Source organism: Ambystoma mexicanum, chromosome 11 (genome assembly GCF_040938575.1).
Source record: "Ambystoma mexicanum isolate Mex_15411 chromosome 11, UKY_AmexF1_1, whole genome shotgun sequence".
In the NCBI taxonomy this organism is placed as follows: Eukaryota; Metazoa; Chordata; class Amphibia; order Caudata; family Ambystomatidae; genus Ambystoma; species Ambystoma mexicanum.
The window spans coordinates 1,115,050,440-1,115,075,252 of NC_090934.1; the positions used below are offsets into that span (position 1 = coordinate 1,115,050,440).

Below are 24,813 nucleotides of genomic sequence, written 5' to 3' on the forward strand. Positions count from 1 at the left end.
AGAAGGTCAGTACTGGGTACCTCATCACAGCTGCCTCCAACTTGGGTCACCATCTAAAGCAATACTATCCAGAGGTGCCTGACTCTCCAACCCCAGGTTTGCCCTAATCCACAAATTCAGAGGCGACCACACCGAGAGGAAGAAAACGCTTCCTCCCACAAAAAGTGAGGTGGACCCCGGCTCACCACTTTAAAGGCTGGCAGAGGAGAACAGCCGCATAGAGATGAGTAGTTAAGGCCTGAGAGGGATAAGGACACTCAGTGCAGTTTTGCCAATGACAAAGAACGTAGCAGACGGTGACACATGAGGGTTGGGCCCCTACGCAGTAGGGCGTGTGCCCTCCTCAACAGCAAGTTCCCTAGCACTGCGTTCAGTGGCACTCAGGCCCACGATAAGAAGCCCCTAGAAACATGCAGGGCCTCGATACAGACCATAATTGAAGATCACCTACGTTAAAGGAAGGGGTGAACACTGAGTGCCTCTGTTCACCTGGCGGAGACCCTGTGTTTGAATCGCATTGGCATCTGAGGCGGATTGACACTAGCATACACCACTGAGAAGGACCCCCACCCCAAGAGGCAAGTGTCCCCCTTTTCTGCCTGAGGAGGCCAGGAACCCTCTACGATCTGTTACAAAACAACAGCAAGAAACCATGCCTTAACGAAAGCATCTCCTCACGAAATTCTGAATCTCACATATATGAACATCAAGGAGAGACTCGCACCATACAAATTCTCCCTCCCCAGCCCTCAGAGTGACCCCCCTTGTCACCTCGAGATGGCAACCTCGGGGGCACAGGCGGCCGCCACTCAGGCTGATGTAGCGGATCTCTTAAGTGAAATAAAGAACATGAGAGCCGATATAGGGTCGAGAGTAGAAAAGATAACACAGAGAATAGACAAAATGGAGGAGAGGATCGATCAGGTGGAACACAACCAGACCTCTCTTGGCACGTTAGAGACCCAGATGGACCACAGAATTGCGGAAATTGAAGCAAGAGAAGAGGAAGCGCACATGAAAATGGATGATTTGGAAAATCAAGAAAGGCGCAACAATATTCATATCTTTGGTATTTCGGAGAGAGAAGAAGCTGAACAAGACCTAAAGAAGACCCTCCATACACTAATGAAACTGTTGTTTGAGGATGAATCTATAGGCAAACCCAAATTGGATCGCATACATAGAGCCGGTGGTACCTCGGGGGGCCCTAGAACGGTACTAGCAAGATTCCACAACTTGCTGACAGAACCAGGGTTCTGGAAAAGACCAAGCATAGTGCGCAAATCCCCCTCGAGACAGCAAGAATCTCGTTTTATCAGGATCTGTCCTCCCTCACGTTGGCCATGAGAAGGAAGTGCATCCCCATCACCAAATGGCTGAAATAAAAAGTAGTCCGATATAGGTGGGGGTACCCCTTCTCTTTGACTTTTGAATGGGAAAGCAGTACAGTCAAGCTGAAAACAGAAAAAGACATTCGAGACTGCACAGCCAACCTGCTAGGTGACCAGGAGGGAGATACAACCCGAGGAGACAGAAGTGAAGACAGTCGACAATGGCGCATCAAGGGCCCAAGGAGGCAGCAAATCCTGGGCTCTAGGAAGTTCAGGAGGATGAATGCATCCCTGGAAGCGGAGGGATAACTCTATGATGGACCCATGTAATATGCCGTACACTTATATTGGGAGCGTGGGTAGCTAGCTAGAGAGAAGACGAGCATCTGACCTAACTTGGGCAGCTGTATAGTACCCAGGCACGTTCTTGAACGACACTGAGATGGCATTAATATGTGTTGATGAGAAGATTCAAGGGGAGGAGGTGGAGGGGGGTAAAGGGGGCTCAACTGTTATGATGTTTTGATGAAGGGACCGTAGCAGGTTTGGTTCCCACTGGTGGTCCGACTCTGGCTGGGAGACGTTATCCAAGCTGGTTTGGACGCCTTTAGGGGTTGAGGGAGGGAAGGGGGGAGGAAGGAGGTGGGAGGGTAGACATATAGTGTTGCAAAAGTATGTGATGAGTGGTTTTTTTGAGTATATAACTCTGCACTGTGCAACACAACACCTGTCAACAGGGAAATAAAGACAATGAGCTGTCAGAATGTGGACATAGATGTTCCTTCAAATTGGCATCTTAGAGTGCACCTATTGACCCTATTTGTTTACTACAGGTTGAGCTTCATTGAGAAATGGAACGCAAACCTGCTTATGTATAATACTTTTTGAGAATATAGACCCAATAGGAGATTTTCAGAGACCGCAACACTGTTTGGGGGGGGGGGGGTTGTGCGGGGCAATATTTGTTATGTGCGTAGGGCCCTTAGGGTCTGGGTGAAGAAAGATGTAATATCTTTTTTGTATTTTGTTTGATGACTATTTGCTCTAAAGCACCTACAAGTTATCTGTATATGTTACATAGAAAATGTAATAAAATAAAAAAAAAAAAAAAAAAAGGAGCTACAAACCAAGATGGCTGCCCATGACTGGGGAGAAGGAAACTACACATAGACCCTTCTCCCTTTTCATGGCAGCCATAACAACCAGTGGAGATGTGCCAGCAACCAGTGTTCTCTGCGAGGGACAAGGGAGCAGTAGTTAAGTGGGGCAAGGATGGGTGAGGGATGTGGAAATTGGGGTTGGGTGGTCGGGGGAAGGAAGGAAGGAAAGGGAAGTGTGGTGCACACTTACTTGATGTCCCGGCAGCAAGTATCGCAACATCCTGCTACCTAGGAGGTTCAGTAAATACCCTGTTATGAGCTTTCTGGTTTGGCTGGGGCTGGGACGCTGCCCCACCCACCCACCCCGCCTGCCCCCCTTGCTGGGCTACTAATAATGGCTATTCGAAGAGTTGTCCGCTTTCTGGTCCTTTTGAGGGGCTCCGATCATGTGTGATGCTCAAAAGTTATTCACCAGGTTCTGCACTTCGAGCCCCATCTGGGAGCCTTCTTGAGCCTGAGGGTCCAGTCCACACTGAACAAGCCTCAGCAAGATTATCAGGTCACTGCTTTCCCATGGAGTCTTAACATGCATAAGCCGTCCAGTCCAAAGCAACATCCAGTGCATGTGCGCTGACGCCAGGGGTGTTGCTAGCTCTGCAAAGGATCGGGGACTAGGCTAATGTTGGGACTGTCGGTACTCGGGGCTAGCTAGTCTTTTGGTTGTATCCCGAGCTTCTATCCGGGGCTACAACCAAAAGGCCCGGGCTATAGCCTGCTCAACCCACTCCAGCAACGCCTCTGCCTGACGCTCAACCATCACCACCTTCTTACAACGTCCTCAGCAGATGTTTCTCCCTCAGGCTTTCCACATTTGATACCAAGATCTTAGCACGGTGTCACAAGTGCCTGCTGGCACCCCTGGCCGCCGCAGGTATGCCAGTCTGCAGGGCTGCTGGAGAGAGGAACTGGCAAAGAGGCGCAGTTACAGCACACCGAATCTGCTGACTGTCCATACTCTGGCGCTCCTATTGCTATCTTGGTAGGCATGAGCCTTCCATTGCACCAGCCCCTCTTGTTTCTCCAAGGAAGGGAAGACTGCACGACCAAACAGTTAGAAAGAGGGGGGAGGGGGGGCAGTGGAGAAGTATATCAGAACTTCGCAAAGATGCAAACGTTTCTAAAACAATGGGATTGCATGTCACCTTTTTATGCGATGAGCCCGTTTTTCATGAAACAAAAGGGTGTTTGTTACATTATCTCATAGCCTTCATCTGCTAAAGTGTAGTAAACTCAGGGAGAGTGAGTGAATCTATTATTGATAATTAATAGCGGGCCACGTTCATTAACAAATATGTTGTACAAGGTGTTTTTACTGGTGGTCTTTGCGTGATAATATTGCCTTTTTGTCCACAGTTTGAAATTAGACAGCTTAGAGCCCACTTGGCTCAGCAAGACCTGGATCTAACTGCAGAGCGGGAGGCTGCCCTGCAGGTGCCACACACGCTGAACAAGCAGAGCAACCGCTTTAATGTGGTGGCAACTGTAGACTCAGAAGATGAAGCCACTGAGAATATTATTGAGTCACGGTTGCAGCGCGGTGAGTACTTTCGGAGAGGTTGGCTTTGTCTGATTTTTGTTTGGTCTCGCCTTTCTGGTAGCACTTGAATCATATGTTGGCCACAAGGTATCCCTAGCAGACGCACAGTATTTTGTTTCTCCTATCCCTTGTGTTAGGGCGCACATAGCAAAGTCTGTGAGCCTAGTCTGGGGCCAGTGTTCAGCACATATGTATCGTTTAACCGTCCATGAATGTAGATGCCCGTTTAACCGTCCATGAATGTAGATGCCTTGTAACCACCACATATGAACAGCAGCCGAAGGTTGGTGTGTCTGAGTTGCACCTGCAGTAGATCGCCACAGAGGATACTCCCAACCTATGTAGAGGGTGTCAACAGCCATAAGCCATTACCAGCGTGCGACCACCACATGTGTGAAGCATCTTCCACTGCCAAAGTCTCTGTGCTGCTGGATCTATTTAAGTGGTCCGCCACGGCCGGCCGAGACCTTTGAATACCATAGACATGCAGGAAAGAAGGTCTGCAGCTATATGCTACAGGCTCTGTTTGGTGTTAACGAGTGATGCATGAATACAGGTGGTACACTGTGTATCACACTCTTGCACTAAGCATTCTACACAGCTAAATATTGGGAGCTATATTTCTTTTTCTGAATGGTACTGCACTGTTGAGGTACCAGCACTGTGAGTACCACACATATGCGTTAAATATGGTCTGCACGTTAGGACTGTGGTTAATAATATTGTGTGTGTCAGTGCTGCACATGGCTCTGCACCAGGTATGCCATACACATTTACATCACACTGTCTGCAGCAGAAGTTTGTATTCTGTCTTTACTGCACATCAGTATAGCGACTGATGGAGCTACCTCGCGTTGCCTCTGCCGGGTAAAAGAGACATTGGGGCACTTAGTCTTTTTTGTCCCAATTATTCAGATACCTGGAAAGTGTGGCTACTTAGTATTTTGAGAGAAAGCGGCCTTAGCCATTATAGACCAGCTCTCACCTTCTTATTGACATGCTCTGGGGTGAGCGTGGTCTTTGCTTTAGCTAGCTATTTGAGCAGAGCGTGGGCAAAAAGAACTGATGTACTGGCCCTATCACAAAATTACTTGCTGAAATGGCATAGGTGCCTCTGCCTGGTGCTGAAATGGCAGAGGTGCCTCTGCCTGGTGCTGAAATGGCAGAGGTGCCTCTGCCTGGTGCTGAAATGGCAGAGGTGTCTCTGCCTGGTGCCGAAATGGCATAGGTGCCTCTGCCTGGTGTTGAAATGGCATAGGTGCCTCTGCCTGGTGCTGAAATGCAACATCTAGGATATAGTTATTTAACGGTGGTTAATTGCACTAATGCACTTTGCTCTGTGTTTTATTCTAGGATATTGTTATTTATTTATTGAATCATCGTATAGAAGCCGAGCTTCATTCTTAATTAATTGTTTTTTAGCACGTTGGTTGTTTTTATTAACTTCTATGCGTTTTAACTACTAAATGATTTATATATTGATGTATGGTTTTATGGATTATTGATCCGAAATGAACATTGATTCAGTGATTGACTGCTCTATAAACTCTTTCTGTAATGGGTACTGTCTCTCTCTTTCTCTACCTGTGCTGGGTGTGCCATGTTGAGGAGTGACTTCCACGCCTAGAACAAGCTTCACTTTGGTTCTTTTGATGCTTCTCATTGTCACACACTTAGCTTGTGTACACTTAGGACCACTACGTCCACGTTCCCTCCCTCTCAGTGCCACTTGTGCCAGATTACAGTTGATTCTCTTGACACTTTGCAGTACCACACTCTTGCCTTGTGAAGAGTTAGAGCCACTATTTCAACTTTTTGGAAGTGTTATTAACACCATTTCTACTTTCTCTCTCAGTTTGTTTGTTTGTTTATTTATTTGTAACGCGCGCCAGACCCGAGGGTATCAGGGCGCGAGAACAAGACTACTTTAAGCTTACAAGTTACAGGATTACATGGTCACATAAGTACAGGTAAATACGCATACAGCAAGTAGTACATATGCATTTACAAATAAGGATATAGAATAGAAGAGCAAGGACCAGTTTGGTTGCCAAGTCAAATGTCTGATATAGCTAGAACTTATAGATCATTTCCTTTAAGCCACTTATAATGTTTACTCTAAAATGTGGGTAAGATTGGTCAGTCCTTAGAGTGGGCAGGAGGGAGTTCCACAATTGGGCCGCTTTGACAGGGAAACTATTCCATCCGGTTGTAGTCACTTTGAAGGGCGGGTCTGATAGGCAGTTCGTGTAGGCTGCTCTAGTGGGTCTGGATGTGAATCTTCTTTTGAACCTCTCTGTCAGGTAGCTTGGTGCTGAGTTATTGAGGCATTTGAATGTTAGGGAAGCAGTTTTAAGCTTAATTTTGTCAACAGTAGAGAGCCAGTTGGATTGTCTTCTAATCGTTGATATATGTTCTCTTTTGTGGATTCCTAAGGCTGCAATATATGGATTTTCTGAGTAATGTATTTGTTGGATCCCAACTAGAGGGTGTTGCAGTAATCCAGTTTGGAGAGCACCAGTGCTCTTGCCAGTGTGGTGCAGCTGATTGTGGAGTGATATGGTTTTTCTGATCTGATCAACTTGCAAGTGTAGGAAGTGGCTGATGCCATAGCGTTCACTTGTTTTGGCAGGGTAAGGCTGGAGTCGAGGTAAAAACCTAGTGTTTTTACCTCCTTGGCAACTTTGATTGTATGGCCGTCTATGACAAAAGATGAGTAGTCTTGGCTGATTTTCTTAATGTTAGGTGCAGTCCCCAGTATGATGAGCTCCGTTTTGTCATCATTCAGGCATAGACCGTGACGTGCCATTCATACCTGGATGATGAGGTAAATCCTATTCACCAAGGCCAAATCATGTTTATAATCCCCAGAAAGTGGGATGAGAATCTGGGTGTCATCTGCGTAGTTGGTGTAGGTGACACCTAGAAGGTTGAAATCATCAAACAGGGGCTTAGTAAAGATGTTATACATGGTACGGGAGACGCATGATCCCTGGGGTACACCACACCTAATGGGAGTGGGGTCTGCGGCTGCAGAGGTAGAGAAGACCCTCATAGTTCTTTCACTTAAAAATTATTTAATCCAAGCTATAGCATGGGAAGAGAAATGCATTGCTGAATCTAAGTGGTTATAAAGCACTTTGTGGTCCACAAGGTCAAACGCTAGTGAGAGATCCAGAAGGAGAAGCAAGGCAGTTTTTCGCTGGTCTCTAAGCTTGTCGACCTGGGCTTTAAGATCAATGAGTGCTGTTTCGGTGCGGTGCTGTGGTCTGAAACCTGATTGCCGGGTGCCTAGGAGTTGGTGCAGCTCCAGGAATTTCTGAATCTGTAAATAGGCCACTCTCTCTAATATTTTTAGAAGGAATGGCACCGTGGTGATAGACCTGTAGTTTGTTGGTATAGCCAGGTCCAGTGATTGCTTCTTAAGGACGGGGAGGACCCAATATTCCTTGAGATTTCTTAGTATAATGCCTGAAGAGAATGAGGCATTGATAAGTTTAGAGACAAATGGGGAGAAATCTCTTGCAGTGTCTTTTATTATTTGTGCTGGGCAGTTATCACCTCGACAGTTTGATGGTTTAAGCGATAATACTATTTTTTCAACCTCCAGTATGGAGACTTTCGTAAAGTTAAGTCTTTGTTCAGGTTTGGCGGTAATGAGTGGTTTGTCACTTTGGGTAGTTATAGGAGGTATGCTTAATTTTTTCTTGTCAATTTTGACTTGGAGGGTAGCAATTTTATCACTAAGGACCTTCTGAATGTTAGAGCACCATGTTTTATTTTTGACACAGTTATCAGGTACCGGGATAGGGTTCTCCAATTCCTTTAGTATTGTGAAAAGCTCCTTAGTTCCTGATTTTGTTTGTATTATTCTATTGTCAAAGCTTTCTTTTTTGGCTCTCCGTATTTCAGTTTTGTATTTTGTGGAGGAGGTAATAAGGGCTGCTTTGTTTGCCTCTGATGGTACTAATCTCCAAGAGGATTCACACTTAGGTTTTTCTTTCCTTAGTGATTTAAGGTATGGGGTAAACCAGGCATTTAGGTGTGCTCTAGGTTTGCTGTTTCTCATTTTCAATGGGGCAATAGTATCCAGGGCATTGGCCATGGCTCTATTGAATTCGTTAACTAGTGATGTTGGATCTAGTGTGTCAGGTAGCGAGTTTAGAGTGGGGAGGATTAGTGGTAATAGCCTGTCTGTGGTTATACTTTTCTTATTCCTTGTTAGCATGGCGGTGCTAATGTATTATCTTGAGGTTGGTGTAACGCTCATCTGGAATCCACGGGGACGTCACTCAGCCTGTTCTGACCTCTTACGACCTCAAACCCTTCCCTGGAGTCTACTCGACTGGAGAATGGGCCTCGTTTTCTTGGAAAGTGTGCTCTCCGTCCTGCTTTCAGCGCATGGGCGCGTTGATTGATATGGGCTCGTTGCTGCCTAGTTACTTCACTGGCAAGAGTCCGACAGGTAAGTATAATGAGTCTTTTGAACAGTTCTCTAACTTCGTTCCTTTCCTTCCTTAGATGATGGCCGTCGTCCGGGGATGGCGACGTGCTGCTGAGATGAGTAGCGCTGAAGGTGAGTGAGAGCGCGATGTATTTTGTAAACCCTTTCGTATTTGTATTGAACTGAGTTCTTTTTCTGCGACATTTTCAGCGCGGATGCCGGTTATGAAGAAGAAATGCGGTGAGTAAGCGCGGTATGCGGCCCCTCTAGATGTTTCCACGCTAACCTGGAGTGTCATTTCCTTCTTGCAGATGGATGAGAAGTTCCGGAGACGGAGTTCCCCCAGAGCGGCTGGGATTCAGGTAAGCGTTTAAAGCGCGTACAGTCTTTAAAAATAAGCGAAGATTTGCTGAATGCTTACTAATGCCTTTTTTCTGTTCTTTTCCCTTTTCCTTAGGAAGCGGCGTGCCGGGATGGGAATGACACCGCCAAAGATGCCCGCAGAACAGAAGAAGCACTGAGTGATGGGCAGAAGCGCCGCAAGGTAAGGCTGTTCCTAACGGTGTTCTTGTTCTTGCAGGAGCTGAGCGCAGAAGAAAGATGCAGGCCTACTGGAGACCGATCCGAACACGGTGAGTGTCACGCTGCAGGTGCAGAAAACACAAAGCATGTTTCTCAGCCTGGGCGTGGCTTAAATAGTCTCTGGGTATCCCAGGTGGCTCTGGGCTGAACCACACCCAAAAGACTAGACTGCACATGCAGTTCTGGGAACCGAAATATGTGGGGGCATCTATCTTGTCCCCATCAATGCACTACAAGTCCAATCCCCAATGTTATCCTATGGGAGTGAGTGAGTCTGGTGCCACAAGCGCCAAGTCTGACTCCAAGTGAGTCTTTGGAGGGATGGAGAGGCCCTTGAGGGCCATGTAGGTGATCATGGCCTGGCTCCAGCCTGACATTTTGGAGGGCTGGGGACATGAGGGGCAGGAATCATGACAGTTGGATGGTTTTAGCGTCTATGTAGACAGCTATAAGAGCGTGATCCGTCCATACTTGTGGGCTGATGGAAGTGATGGTCATATTACATTTGTGGTCAGCTACCCAGTCAAGTGTTCCACCTGTCTCGTGGGTCACTCTTTGGCTAAAACCGAGCTCTGAGAGGACATTGGCTATATTAGTTGCGTGCACATCTTTTTGATCATTGAAGCCCAAGTTCATATCTCCTAGTAGAATGGCTTGTGAAGAATGTTTTAGGTTGTCTGAGAGGATCATAGAGATGTCCTCTTCGAAGGAGGCAATAGGGCCTGGAGGCCTGTAGATAAGGTGTATGTTAATCGTTTGTGAGTTAGATGTTAGGAGTTTGACAGTTAAGGACTCGCAAGATTTGGTGTGCAGGGGTGTTTCTGTTCTTATTGTTGGATTAGTTTTGTCAAGAGCTATGCCTCCTCCCTTGGAGTTGGTTCTATCTTCTCTAAAGATGGTGTCATTGGGGGACATAGCGAGCATCAGGGCCGGGCCAGCCACTTGGTGTAGCCAGGTTTCGGTAATAGCTAAGAAGTCATAGTTACCTTTTTGTATAATATCTGCAATTTCTGTAGCAAGGGCTATTAATGATTTAGCATTAATAAGTGCTCCTTTGAGGGTAGTGTTTGGTATTGGTAACGTGGGAAGGGCAGGTCTGTTGTTTTTAGCTAGACTAGTTTGTAGTTTGTAATGTTTGTCTGTTTTGTGGTTATAGTTGGTGTTGGCACTTGGTAAGGAGTAGTTTTGTTTAGTAGCGTCCTTATGACAATTTCTAAAATAGGCACATGTAGTATGATACCTGGCAGGCACTTCATATATTTTTGGTAGTCTTGAGCTTAATTTGGAGTTCCTACGTATAAGGTCACATGGGAAGTTAGTTCTAATGAGGTTAGGAGTGGGTGCCTTTTCTAAGGGCTGTTCAATGTCTAGGGTAGTCATGGACAGTCTGGTAGTACAGTTCAGCATTTTTGTGGGCAAGTCTTGTAAAGGTGGGCTTGTTAGCAGCTTTTAAGACCAAGGAATAGTCAGGTAGAGGAGAATGATAAGCATTATAGCCTAAAAGCGTGTGGCTATTTCTAGAAGCGAACCGCAATGCTAACTAGACAAGTCCCTATGCAAATCTAACTTGGCAAAATCTTTAAGTATTGTGTCAATAGGCAGTGCCTTGGCTAGCTGTAGTTCAATTAGAAAATCTCTGAGTTAGCAGGGAATGGTTAGCTTTAGATTTCTTCGATAATAGCACTAACCCCTGTATAGGTTCAATAGGCTGGCAGTGTTGAAGACATGCACTAGCAGGCATTGTTGCCATTAATCAACATTAGCATTATTATGTGATATACAGTCATACATAGAGTGGTATACATATATGCAGGTCCGCAAACATTCATGTTCCAGTAGACATGTAATAGATTGTTGCTGTTAAGCGTGGGCTAACTGTGTTTGTCACTGAGTGGGTGAGTGCTATCCCATCTTGTTGTGCACAAAATAAGCAAAATCACGTAAGATGTACTAAATCGGGCATACAGAAAGCAGTTTGTTGTAATGGTTGGATCAGAATATGTAACTGCAAGGCAAGGTGCACTACGTTGGCAATAGGTACAATTGATAAAAGGGGACTTGCATGATAGATTTTTGTTATGGTCTGTGCGTAGGCGTGGAACAGACTCACCTAAATGTCATGTAAGGCGAGTAAAAAATGGGCAGCCTGACGGCGCATAGCACCTGTGGCGCTCTGTCAGCTCGGTCAGCAGGCCTTCTTTCCTAGGCCGGCTGATAGCCTGCCGGCTATTGGTGTGTTGCTCAAGTTTGAATGGCAGCCAATCCAGATCATAAGAGGACAGGCACACAGTGGGGCAGGGTCAGGAAAATGGAGAGTTCAGGCGGCAGCCATCTTTGATTCAGTTTGCCTCGTTTGAATCCCAAAGGCAAATGAGCATGGGATTCGTAGTATGCACTCAATCTCGTGCATGTATTGATTTTAAATCATCAGGGTTACAGGGGATGCTAGCGCGGATCGGGGGCAGATCAAGGTGCTTTGAGGGGCTTCAAGGCAAAAGAGGAGTCGGAATGCCTGTAGCTTACCTCCTCTGCACTGCACTTCTGGGATTATGTGTGCTGCTCCTGCAGCACACGGCGGCAGAATGCCAATTTCTCTTTCTGTCAGCGCCTTTTGTTCAACAATTGCAATTTCTTTCTGCAGTGCCCAGTATCATTACTCATAAAAATAATTTGAACATATACCATGTAAAGCAACAAAAATATGTAGATCAACCAAACAATGTCTAGATTGGGGAGGCATGTCCCTGAGACTTAAAAATGTATATCCAAATAACACAAAGTTTAAAGTGTGAATAGAAGAAATACCTAATTTTGGCATGGGTGCGGGCTACAAGAGAGGCCAATAATTAGTCAGTAAAGCCATTTCTAGCTTCTAATGGCTGGTTACTGTATGCACTGATCCACTAGAGGGGATAAAATACGATTATTTGCACTTTATGACAAGTCATGAATATATAACATTTAAAAGAAAATCTTCCAAAGAAATTAAATTTTAGTAAAAGAAGTACCTTAATAATGAAACAAACGGTCATGGTAAGTTAACGGAGCGGGTGGTTTATTCTTGCCTATCTCAACTCTAATTCCCTACTTTCTACCTCCCAATCTGGTTTTCATTAGAATTCTACGGAAACTGCACTTGTCAATGTTTCCAACTCTCTTCTCTCTGCGCGTCAAAGGGAAGCTCTCCTTCATCCTCATTCTTCTTGTTCTATCCATAGCATTTGATACAGTGGATCATCTTGCTCTCCTTTCTACTCTATCTTCATTTGGGTTCTTTGGCCTCGCCCTTCACTTGTTTTCCTCATGTCTTACTCATCGCTCTTTCTCAGTTTCCTGGTCTGGTAAAACTTTTTCATTCTATCCTTTCCATCATGGTACTCCTCAATGTTCTGTGCTTGGTCAACTCGTATTCTCTCTTTATATCAACCTCCTTCGGGTTATCTTCCGACTTCTACACGGATGATTCCCAAAGATTTGTCTCCTTTTCAGCTTTTACCGATTCCCTCTAGTGTAATATTTCTGCCTTTCTTCTTGCCGTCCAACCTCGGATGATCATTTTCTTTCTCTAAAACCGAAGTTCTCTTTTTTTCCTTCTTCTACCATTCCTTCGCCTCTACCACCTTGCTCTTTTTCTTCTCACCAGCTTTGCTTTCTCTTAGCCCTGCTGCTTGTAACTTGGGGGTCATGTTCGACTTCTCTCTCTCTTTCACTGCTTGTATCACTGCAATTGCCGTTTTCAGCTTTTTAAGCACGACCCTTCCTGTCATTCCATGCAACGAAGCTTCTCTGACCACCCTTGTTTTTTTCTCAACTCGAATACTGTTCCTCTCTTCTTATTGGTCTCCCTTCCTGTCATCTTGCCCTTTTGCATTCTATATTCAACTCTGCAATTCGCACCCTCTGTCTGCTTTCCTCCAGATCCTCTGTCTCGTCCTCTATCTGCTTGCTATCCTGGTACACGCTCGATAACCGTAAATTGTTCCACTTTCTGACTATTGTCTTCAAAAGTACCCATGGTTTTGCTCCCCCCATCTCCAATCTTTGCTTAAATTCTATGCTCCGTCTAGGTCCCTTAAGTTCGCCAATCAGTTCTTACTTTCTTCTCCTAAGCCCCCCTGTGCACAGTCTCGTTCTGAATTTTCGCTCTACCAGCACTCAAGCTTTGGAACTCCCTCCCTCTTGACGTCCGATCCGCACGCCTTCATTAGATCTTTTTCGCACTTGTCTGAAATCATTTCTCCTTAACTCTCAGCCCTGACCTACTTCCTCCTGTTTTCCTTGATTCCCCATGTTCTTTGTAAATACGATACTCGTATTTTGTACCGCTTGCTGATTTGTTTTGTGCAGAACTTTGGTGAAAGCACTTTATAAAGTACAATTACAAATTCAAACAGATAGAGCCATTTTATCATATGAATGGTCCTATACGGATATTATAAATGGCACAATGTTAATGACAGAAAAGGACTCACCTATAATTTATATCGCCACATTATCCACACATGACAACTGTGCAGACCGCTGCTGCTACCATGCGATCTTTGCGTGTGAACCACTATCTCGATTGCGCTCTTGATAAATATGCACAATGATGTCATCATGCAACGTATCATTCATAGTAGGCAGTCTAGGGCAGTAATGTAAACAAATTCATGACACCCATTATAAACGATTTAAACAGATAAAAAGAACTAGTAATCCAATTGAAACATGCACTTGAAAATAGTGCATAGCAGATGAAAAAAGTCAGCAACTACTCGCAATACATGTGGTAGTCATGTTGGTATATGCCATACAATCTGAACATTGGGGCCTCTGAAGAAGACATGTGCCAATATTAGAAACGGCCCTGATGTCCTTCCAGGCTCTCAGCATTGCTCTTGCTCAAGTGTGCTACTCTCGCCGTCTTCTTTAGGGCATCAGTTCTATGTCTTAACCTTCCATCTCTTGCAACTCGTTCTTCTAACTCCTCTGCATCCTTTTTTCCATCCATTCCTACTATCATTTCCACGTTCCTCCCCCGGGGTTGTGACACTTAGATCCGCCCAACAACTCAGCTTCTCAGCAAAGAATTCACAGGACTGCGGGTCACCGTTCGCAATGCTCCGTGTTCCTCATCATAGCTCTCAACCTTTTGTGTCACCAAGGCAGTGAAAACACCTGATTTTGTTTTTGGTGGGTGAGAGCCCATTGAAGTGAATCAGCGTACAGGGGGCTTGGCGGTTGAGTCTGCTATTTACAAGGCGGGTCACCCGGCAAAGGCGTGAGAGTTGAGAGCTATGATTACTCTGCAGCGTCTCAACAACAGCGAAGATCTCAGGTTGGGAGCTTGCCCCAGTTCAGTGTTTCAATTTGGCCTCTGCCACTTCTTTGCTCCTCGGAGCCATGAATCTGATAACATGACCAAAGACTGGAGCAACAGACTCGTGGAATGGATGATTGTTTTCTCGCATTGTGACATTTGGTCATAGTGTGCTCTACAGCCCGGGTGTATGTATCTTGGAAATAGACTTCCTGCCCCAAGTATGCTCTGTAAACAATTGATCCATTTAATGTTTTGCTACTGAATATTGTGGCGGCAATGCACTTAGCTAATAAACACCTGGAGAGTAGGATGCTAATTAACACCCAGTCCAGGTTAAGGGCCTGGGCAAAGCAACAGTGCTTAGTGTGGGGTTGGCAGCACTGTTACCAGCCAGCTGGCCTACTCGCCACGTATTGCCAATAGCATCCACTAGTAAAAAACACAGCTGCCAAGCAGATTTGACTAAACGCAGATACTGGCAGTCTATTTGCAAAGCTGTCATTTTTACTTAAAAGGCACTAGTGGCCTGGGTGCCTCGAGAGCCAAGTAAATGCTGCATTGGGTATGCCTTCTATTTTGTGTGGTGCGGTCCCTTAAGTAACCTCTTACACGTGTTGCACCACAAGGGTTCCCAAATAAATAGAGCGTCACGCTGGTGCGCCAGGAATGCACGAGCAAAGCCCGGACATAGAAGACGCATCCTGTGTCCCTCATTTGGGTACCAGTGATCCCGCTCCTTAGAGTCTGTGCTGCCTCATCAGATTGGCGACGAGGATGTCGATTGTAGAGTGATCATCATCACTTCCTCGACAGACCCAGCGGTGTGGCTCTGGCGATGCTGCTCGCCCTGGTGGATACATGGTGTTGTGTGCCTTCTTACACAACCACAGTTATCACATTTCCATTAAATAATGACAGGAGGCAGCCTGCATGTCTGAACTCATTTTATTCCATATTTTAACTGACTGCTCTTCACTTCTTTTCCTGACATACCCATTCTAGTTCTATTCTCCGTTCATTCCATCTGTTCATTATCATCTAGGTGCATTCTCCATCTGTCAAGCAAGATCACCTCTACATCTGCTCAATCAGACGTGCAGGTTTACGAGTATTTCTTTGGGGCCGAATATTGACTATCCCCTGACTTCCCTCACCAGCTACACATGGTGGAGAATGTCCACAGTCTTTAAGTGACATGACATCAACAGGTTCTTCATTTCCCCGTTCCTCTTGCACCTCTTCATTTCTTCTCTCCTCATATGCTTCTTCCTCACCTGAATCATCTTGAAACAATGCATGAAAGAACGGATCCCCAGACACTTCATCTCTCCTTGCAATGATCACGGGCCCTTCACGCTCGGTCACAAAGAGAGGCTCTGACTCATCATTAAGGTCGATCTTCTTGACCATCTTCCTTCGCTGCCTTTGACCCCATCGCATGCTCTCATCCCCATCCATGAAATGTTCCTCATGTTCCTCAACTTTCCTCTTACCAGTTGTCCAAACTCTGTCCCACTTTACTACTTTCCTTTCATTGTCACCATCCTCCTCTCCATTTACACAATTATAATTTTCACACCCTGGGAAGCAGTCTTTTACTTGGTAGCTGACCATTCTTTCACTGGGAGCACATCCTGCCACTTTATGAGAACTCCTCCTGTGACTTCTTAGGCTCTCTTCCTGAGATAGCCACTTTCTTCCAACCATTAGTCCTCGATCTGGGGTGGCCCCATCATTCTCGGAACACTCCATCATTAGGCATTGTTTCCCCTTCAATATTGGCTGGGCATCAGTTCCACAGGTCGACAATAGAGATGTTCGCTCTTTACACACGACCAAAAAGTGATTTCTCTGACCACATCCACACATCTTCGACCAATGGCCGGGCATCGACCATTGTGTGGAAACCTAAATCCACATCTAGAACACAGCTTTCCTTGACCATTTCTGTTGATACCATTCCATGTGCCTTGAGATAATATACTGCTCGAGTATCGGGACTGTTTTTGCACATTTCATCTGAAGCCAGCCAGTGTCTCCAGCTTCCCGTCACTTTCCATATCTGCTGCTTGTTTCTCAAGTCTTTCATACATTCTCGCCAATTCCAGAATATCTTTCAATGAGAGGGGCGCTCTCAGAAGATGTCTCCGCAACTCTGACGATGTGCAGCTTTCTATTATTCTTAACCGAATAGCTTCTTCATCATCAAACTTTGCAAACTCGCAATAGGTTGCTTTCTCTTGCAATCGTAATACAAACTGTGCAATTGTCTCCTGTGGTCTCTGTTTACATTGGTTAAATAGATATCTCCCATAATCTTTGTTAGGAGCAATTGTCAAGCGTTCCTCTGGAGCAGCAAGAAGAAGCTGATACGATGTTCTCTCCTCAGTTGTTGTCAACATTCTTATGACGCTCCCCATTTCTCCTCCCACCAAATTCATGAATATGTCTAATTTATTTGGAACATTCTCATTTCCTAGTGCTCTCATGAAGCCCTCAAATTCAATCACCCCCTCTTGCCACCGCCGCCCTTGATCATCATATGGCTCAGGATTGAATGGTTCAGGACGGTGTAGGTAATTAATTAAACTCGAGGATATGGGGGTTTCACATATGTCCTGAGCTAGATTTAAATCCCCACTCAAACCCTCAGATGACATTTTGAGCTGGTAGTTTTACATACGATATGTAGATTTCTTTTCTGTAGACTGCTGTGACAACAATACTGTATCTGCGTTGAAATAGGATCAAACTTTCAGTTTTCTATCCATGCACCTCAGCCATTCTGCATGTTTAAGAAGGTATAGGCATCATTATATCACTTTAGGGCTTCAAAGATTGTCTTGGAAATTAATGTTCATTGTCTTCAAATATTGTCTTGGAAATTAATGTTCAGTGTCTTCGCTGAGTTTGCTTTGCTTTTAACAGACAGAAAAAGTGTTGACAGTGTGCCCTTGGGTTTTAGAGACCAATACTTCTTTAGGATGGTAGAGATCTCCCTTATTATTTGCTAATCTGAGCACTCTTGCCACTTTATGCGCATGGCCTTTATGTCATCTCATCAATTCCTTCTTCCAATATTCGCTTGAAACCCTTACTTTTAACTTTAATGTCTGTTCAGATGATTTTATTCTCTATTATTTCTGGTCCACACTCTCAACATTTACTGTTTGTTTTGTTCTGCTTTGCAAGTGCTGCCTATTCGTTTTTATAATTTTTCCTAGTTCACATCGGTAAAAAAAAAATATTTATTTGTATATCTGCATTAGTGTATAAGTGTTATTTTAAACGTGTGCAATAGATGGCTTATTACTGTTTACAAATTACAGCAGGTGGCACCAGTGCTCCATGTAGCCTCCAAGAAATACGAGCCACCAAACAAAAGAATGCTTCATGCGCCAATGTAATGAAAATGAATTCAATCTGCTTTTCCGATCAACTGCGTAAATTATTATTTCTTCATTTCGATTTGCTTTAATGCTGCAAACGTATCGGGGCTCACTTTCTCTCCCCTAGCTTTATGTGTTCACTTATACAATGGCAGCATTTTATTCCTTAATCAACATCATATTCTCCATTTGTGTCCTATTACCTTTCGCTTATCAACGTTGCGAGTGCTGTGTCATTATTTAATTTTGTTTCGCATTGTTTACATTTGCCACGGTAATTTCCTGTAACCTCGTTTAGCATTTGTATATACGTGTCCTTTTTAGAGCCTTCTTAATAGTATGCTATCGTAATATGTCCTCTAAACTCGAGCCCTTGAAAGTACACTGCCTTTCATACAATGTGTTCATCATCTGTACTTCCGTGTTGTTTTATTGTATCTGCTTTCGTTTTCGTTTCGCATCGTCGTCATGCCAACTTGTTATTCATTTCGGTCCTACAATATGGCGGCACGTTTTTTACGCACTTAGGCCCCTTTCTTTAATGTTTTCTTGACACAGCTTCATATGTCGCCCTTCTTCGATTCCGACCCTCAACGCTTCACCTCACGCCTCAAGTAAGTTCGATAACTTTTTCGAACAATGCTTTTCCTCCCAGCTGCTTCGCTTTCTTTTACAAATGAATGCTTATATCGCCACCATTTATCCACTGCATTTTTAAAGTCTTTATATGTCCTATAACGGCCGCATTATGCGCCTTACCGCTTTTGCTTGTTTACTCTCCGTGATGGTATACCTTGATCCACACTTATGTGGTTATCCGTTTCTCTTCTCATTTGTCAGTTCCGTCTGCCTCTTTCCAACTTTGTGGGTCATGTCTTCTCCTCGTCGCCAATTGTTGTGTGCCTTCTTACACAACCACAGTTATCACATTTCCATTAAATAATGACATGTCTGAACTCATTTTATTCCATATTTTAACTGACTGCCCTTCACTTCTTTTCCTGACATACCCATTCTAGTTCTATTCTCCGTTCATTCCACATTCTACAAGACACGACACATGGGAGGCTTGACGTGAGGTCTGCTCACTACAAGCAGCGCAGCAGCTACCCATCACACGCAGTGAGTGTCATCACCATGTGAGAAACTGCAGGCTTCAACGAGCACACCCTGGACTGCCCTCTTTTACCTCTCCCCTGAGGTTGCAGCAACTTACTGGACTGCTCGTGCACCTCAGGGAGCTTAAAAAAAGTACCAGTCTCTGCATTGGACACCCTCATAACAATGATCCGTTGGGTTGGTGGTCTCATTGAGTCTACGGTGGTGGCATGTCTCGAGGTGCCCTTCCACACCTGAGTAGCATCTGCCCTGCTTGTGCACTCAACATAAGACAGTAAGGATGATTTTTGACACTATACTTTCCTCAATATGGTCGAAATTGCAGGTGCTGCACCTGTGCCTGCAGTGGTGCCTAGACAACAGGGTGCACTGGCCCAGCTGGTGGAATTTGACCTCTCGGATGCCCCGTCCAGTCTGGACCCGAGGTGGACTCTATGGATTGTGAAGGCATCATGAAGCAAGACACCGACAACAGACTTAAAGTTCAAAATAAAATGGTTTAATAAATTAAATGTTAGGATGGTTGAAGGCACAAGTTGGCCTATGGTAAGGTGTGATTTCCCTACCTGAACAAAACTAATGAAAGCCTGAATCAGAAAGTTCAACTTAAGTCTGTCGGTGTCCAAAACCTATTGTGGCTCTCACAACTAAAACTAAACAATGTGTGGGGATGTCTATAACAAAGGAAACAGCGATCAAACAAACTTCCAAGCTTCTTCCAGCTCATAGCTTCCTCTTCAGCTCTCCTTCCCCAAGTTCAAGAAAGTTACACAAAAGTCTTGAGATTACCTTTCCCAAGTTCGCACAGTTCCACAGCTCCTAGGGGTTCCCTTCCCCAAGTTCAAGGAAGCACATTTCCAAAGAACAGGGGTCTTTTAGGCTCCATCCTCAAGACAACATTGTAGTTCATCAAGCCTCAGGGTTTGCTTCCCAAGGCTCTAGTGCATCAACGTTTACTTGGTTTCAAAATTCAAATGTTCAACACAACTCCAGGACAACTTGACATTCCTTCTGGATTGTATTAACAGTTCACGTAAAGTGTTACTTCTTGGTTTGTTTCACAGTGTCTTTATCTTTCACCATTGAGGGTTCCCTGGTCCAGGCGCAGTTGTCAGACCATATGGTCCACCCATCGCAGGTCACGCAACCAGGAACCCTAGACTTTTCAGCCCACACAGGTTCTTCTCTAGTTGCCACTGTGTCTCATCGAGTTGCCCGATAGCCCTTCAATTTAAGTGTCTGCCCAATCTCGGGTCTGGCTTGTTACTGTGCGGTAATTGCACCAGTTAGCGCCCAACCCATGATCCGGCGGTAATACTGCCAGACGGCTGTGCGCTAACGCCAATAAAGTTGAGTGCTATCCCAGCCAGGATACTGCCCAACTCTTGATCAGGCTCACTGTGTGCAGATTCACATTCATTTTGATTATCCTTGTTGGCCTTTTGGCTGTATGTGCAGGTTCACACTCTCTTGTCTTCTTCTGGTTAGCCGCTTGGCTTTACCACAAGGTGTCACACAACTTCTGCCAGTCTTTAGCCTTGCCACATGGTAGTTATTCATAAACTTCACTTGACTTTGCCAATTCACCTTGTGGTGGTCTTATTTATTCTCCACCTTTCTGTTAGGCTCTGTAAAATTTGCGCTCTTTCAAATGGGCACTTTCCCATTTGCCTTTCATCATCTTGCAACTTTGCCCACAACGTTTTCATTCAGTTTAGTATTCAATATGTGCTTAATATTTTCAGTTTGGTATTCAACATTTGCTTTGCAAGTGTTCACTACTTGTTTAATATTCAAAAATGTTCACTTTGTTTTCTAGAACTTTGCTCAATTACTTTCAGATCATTTGACAGTCATAGTTCTCTTATTTCAATTCGTTCTGGATTCTGAGAATATATAGCAGCATTACCAGAGCACTCTGGACAAAGTGTTCCTATTGATTACACTCACCAGTTATGCTCGCCCGCTCTCTAAAGCTTTGCTGGTTCTCCTTCAGCAATCCTCCTGGATCCACAAGCCCCCGCTCCCTCGCCGAGCTGTTCGTCCCTTGTGGCGGCCAACAAGAGCTTCCCTCGCTCTCCTGCTTGCAGCAGCGGCTGTGGGCTATGGGAGGAGCACAGCCTCCTGCTGTTGCTATCAGAATCCAGAGCTCTGCTGAAGATTTAGACCCTCCCATGGCCCACACTCGGCCTCTGTGTCTCTCTCCTTCTCCGGACTCACACGCAGGGGTGTTCCTAGATATGGAAAAGATCAGGGGCTAAGCTAATGTTGGGACTGGCGGGACTCATGGCTGGCTAGCATTTTGGTTGTAGCACCTGGGCTTCTATCCGGGCTACAATCAAAAGACCCGGGGCTATAGCCCTCTTACCACCCCCCAGCAATGCCTCTGCTCACACGGCTCCCAGTCCTGGCTCAGACTTGCTTCTCTCAGCCGGTTTCGTCCCCTGCTCTCCTTGCTCGCAGACAGGTCTCTGGCCTCCCACAGGTCTCCAGACTCCCACAGGTCTTTGGACTCCCACAGATCCAACAGGTCTCTCTACATGCCGTTCAGCCCCACCTCTTATACGCTCTAGGAGTATTAAGGGCACACAGGTGTGGGCCAGCAAGATCAATTGCCTAACCTCTACTCAACTTATTAGTTGGACATGCCTAACTTCCCCCAATGGTATGCATTTGCAGTCTTCTTCTTCGTCTCAGTACCAAAGTGGTTAAAATACCTATATGTGTTCACTACTCCTAGCCGCCTCTTCCTCGTCTCAGTACTGTGACAGATCAAATGAGGAGAAATGAGGGGAGATGTCTTACAATAGCCCACAATGGCTGGGGGAGGGTTTGTTGGTTTTCAGAGGTAAAAGGCGGATACCATGTCTGGCCTGTGGGCACCCCACTCCGAATCCCCAAGGACACTTCATCTAGGTGATCCTCCCTTGCTTCTCCACCCTCAGGGTCAGGATCCAAAAGTGATGGCCCTTCCCTGGTCATCTGAGAAGAGGGGCCATCTGAGAGGAGGCTCGAGGAGGATTAGGAGTGAAAATACCCTCAGGTTTCTCACATACTCTTCCCCAATGCGGGTTGGACCGGGGTTCTTCACAGGGAAACAGCAGGAGGATGTCTGTTACCTTGCTCTCACCCCTTCCAGTGTACTTCTGTGAAGCAGGAAGCAGTAAGCTTGAAGGTCCAAGAAACCCCACATAGACCTTGGGTTGAATTCTTCTCTCTGGTGTACCAGATCTACCCTTAAGAAAATAATACTTTCCTCCCCACTAGTTCTCTTTTCAGCACAAGTAGGTTCTAGTTTTATTGGTCTGGGGAGCCTGACTCTAAGAGTCTTGGATTTGAATTGGGCCACCTGTGAAATACATTGATAAAATTGGGGTAAATCACTTCCCAGGATTAACTGGGCCAGTAAGTTGGAAATCACCTCTACAGGTTTATTTTTCTTACAAGATGGTAACGGGGATCTGGGTTAACGGGTGATTTTCCGTATGGCCATGTACAGAGGTCACCCTCTCTTTTCCTACTTCCTTCCATCCCTGGGGAAGTAACCCTGTTCTTATGTGTAACTACTTTTTTACTTCCTGTATCCAATTTCGCCCACAGTTTTCTCTCTAATGTAACAGGAATTTTACATGTGGTTTTATCTACAATAAATAGAAAGACATGGGGTTTTCTTTGGTTCTTATGGTTCCTTCGTTTTTCTTGAAACATCTTCAGGCACCTCTCTCCTAATACCATGAGATTGGATATATAAGGGTTTTTTATATGATGACTCAATCCTTTCTTCTTTATTCTGTGTATCCTGATTAGGTAATTGACTGATGCAATGGTGGGAATATTGATCCGGTTTAAGGGGACACATTTTGTGGGGTGTCCATAACCTTTACAGGAGTAGTACTTTTGATGGTGGTTAAGAGATGGGGTTATAACAAGAGGATGATATTCTCCCTTTGCCTGCTCCTGCAGGAACTCAGATGTTGAGTAGTGCTGCTCTAGTGTCAGCGTTTATTGGGTTAAGAGAATAGTAACCGGTTTTGGTGAGAGAGGTAAGATGTTCGATGGTGACTCGTTGGGGCTTTCTAGGGCCTCGCAATGGTTTCTCAACAGGACTGAGGTCTCATCTTTAAGATTGCCATTTGGGCACACTACATTATTGAATAGAATCTCTGGGGCAAATGATCCTTGGTCTTTCTGGTTGCAGAGGAGCAGCTGAATGCCTCTGTAGGAAGTCCCGCTCCTATTTTGCCTATATGTTGGAAACCGGAAATTACGACATGTGCAACTCCAGTAATGAGACAAGGTATCCACTGAGAAAACCATATATGATGTATCTCTGAAGAGATGACGGTCTCCTGAGGGAGATGCCTGAAGAAGTGTGAAGATGTGAAAAGAGAGGCTGGTGACATCACAGAAAATCAGCGGGATGCACTGAGAATGGTAACCAGAGCAGTGAAGTCATAGACCTTATAGAATCTGATGGAAAAGTAAAGAATCGAGATGACGTTCATATGCAGAATGAAGATTGCACGTGTGAAGAAGCACTGCAGAAAATGCAAGTCGTTTTATAAATGTACAGATGCCGGAACGCAATTAGACTAAGTAATCTTGAAGGCTGGCTATACGTAGTGAATAGACGGTGCCACCAATATATGCAGAATCTGGACATTCAATGTCACAATTTTAGTAAGCTTAACCCGTGGGGAAAGGAGGATTGATAACTGTGTGTGTGTCGCAGCAAAGAAATAAGCCGAGGCTCGAAGATGGACCAAAGGAAGACTTCTTGGTCTGGTGTCAAAGGCTAAGGCAACCAAAACTGGTTATCACTTGTGGGATGTATTAACCCACTCATCCAAGCTCTGCAACATCACCGTGCATTGCTGGCAGCGGAAACATCAGAATGGCCACTGGAAAGCATGCTGCTCGCTCAAAATCACCAGAAAATGCGCAGTGAAAACCTGAAAAATATGCGCCCATCCACTTTTGCCTATATTAGTGAGCACAGGAGATCAAAGCCTAAAACACCATTGGGCTATCCACAAAGCAGCCTGAAACCACTTGGAAATAGCAATGCTGATTGCAAAAGAAACAGAGCTAGTTTCCCAAAAAATATTTTCTTGATTGTCAAAAATTGCTAAAATCATGGCTCACAAAATCACCTAAAAGATCCAACCTCTTTGTTTGGTGTTCCACATTACTCTTCTGCAAGAATCCACATCAATACAATGTCAGCAAGAATCATATGCTATCAAGCAAAATCCTATTTTAAAGATACTGATGAAAAGACAGCTGTCAAAAATGGGTGCAATACCGGTACTCACCACTACCAGAAGCTGCCGTTTTAAACCATTTCTTTGTAAAAGTTGAACAGGGAACCCCAAACCATGCCAAAGAAAGACTTGCTGAGGGGTGGAGACAATGTAAAACTATATTCTGAAATGACACGAAGGAAGCAATTGTTTAATGTATGTATTAAAAATGTGGGTTATATTGTAAGAGACAATTTGTAGACATTGGTTGCAGAGTTAAAAAGTGTTCCCACACTGGGATCAAACAGATTCCACACCTTTTCCCTCGACAAAAGAAGCTTCCTTCTGTCCTTGGCCAAGAGATTGACAAGCTGGTGTGAGCAGGAACTGGGGAGTGGCACCCTGGCATGTTGCTCTCAGTCAAGACAATGGATTCTTTGGGATGAATAGAATATGCTGATTTGGATGTGACTGGTCAACAACTGCTCTGGGAGAGACAGGACATCTGACCTCTGAGGCAGCCAAGCTTCTGGGGGCGGACCAGACTGGGATGTGGATTTAACATTGCACCAAATATATGTTTAAGGAAAATGCTTCTAAAATATTGTAACAAGCTGACAAAAATGTACAACTTTGAGATTGTGACAATGAAAAATTCACCCACAATTTAAGACTAAGCTGGACGCTGTGTGATGTTCTGAGA

General features: G+C 44.9%; 1 protein-coding gene across 14 annotated transcripts in view; it reads left to right on the plus strand.

Annotated features, from left to right (window-relative positions):
* The window catches only part of TMEM266 (transmembrane protein 266), an 818,009-nt gene that overhangs the window by 580,249 nt on the left and 212,947 nt on the right, over positions 1-24,813 (plus strand). For all 14 annotated transcript variants that reach the window (XM_069624431.1, XM_069624435.1, XM_069624430.1 and 11 more), the window contains one exon: positions 3,845-4,028. In XM_069624431.1, coding sequence (XP_069480532.1) covers positions 3,845-4,028 — 184 coding nt within the window. The remainder of the gene's footprint in view (positions 1-3,844; positions 4,029-24,813) is intronic.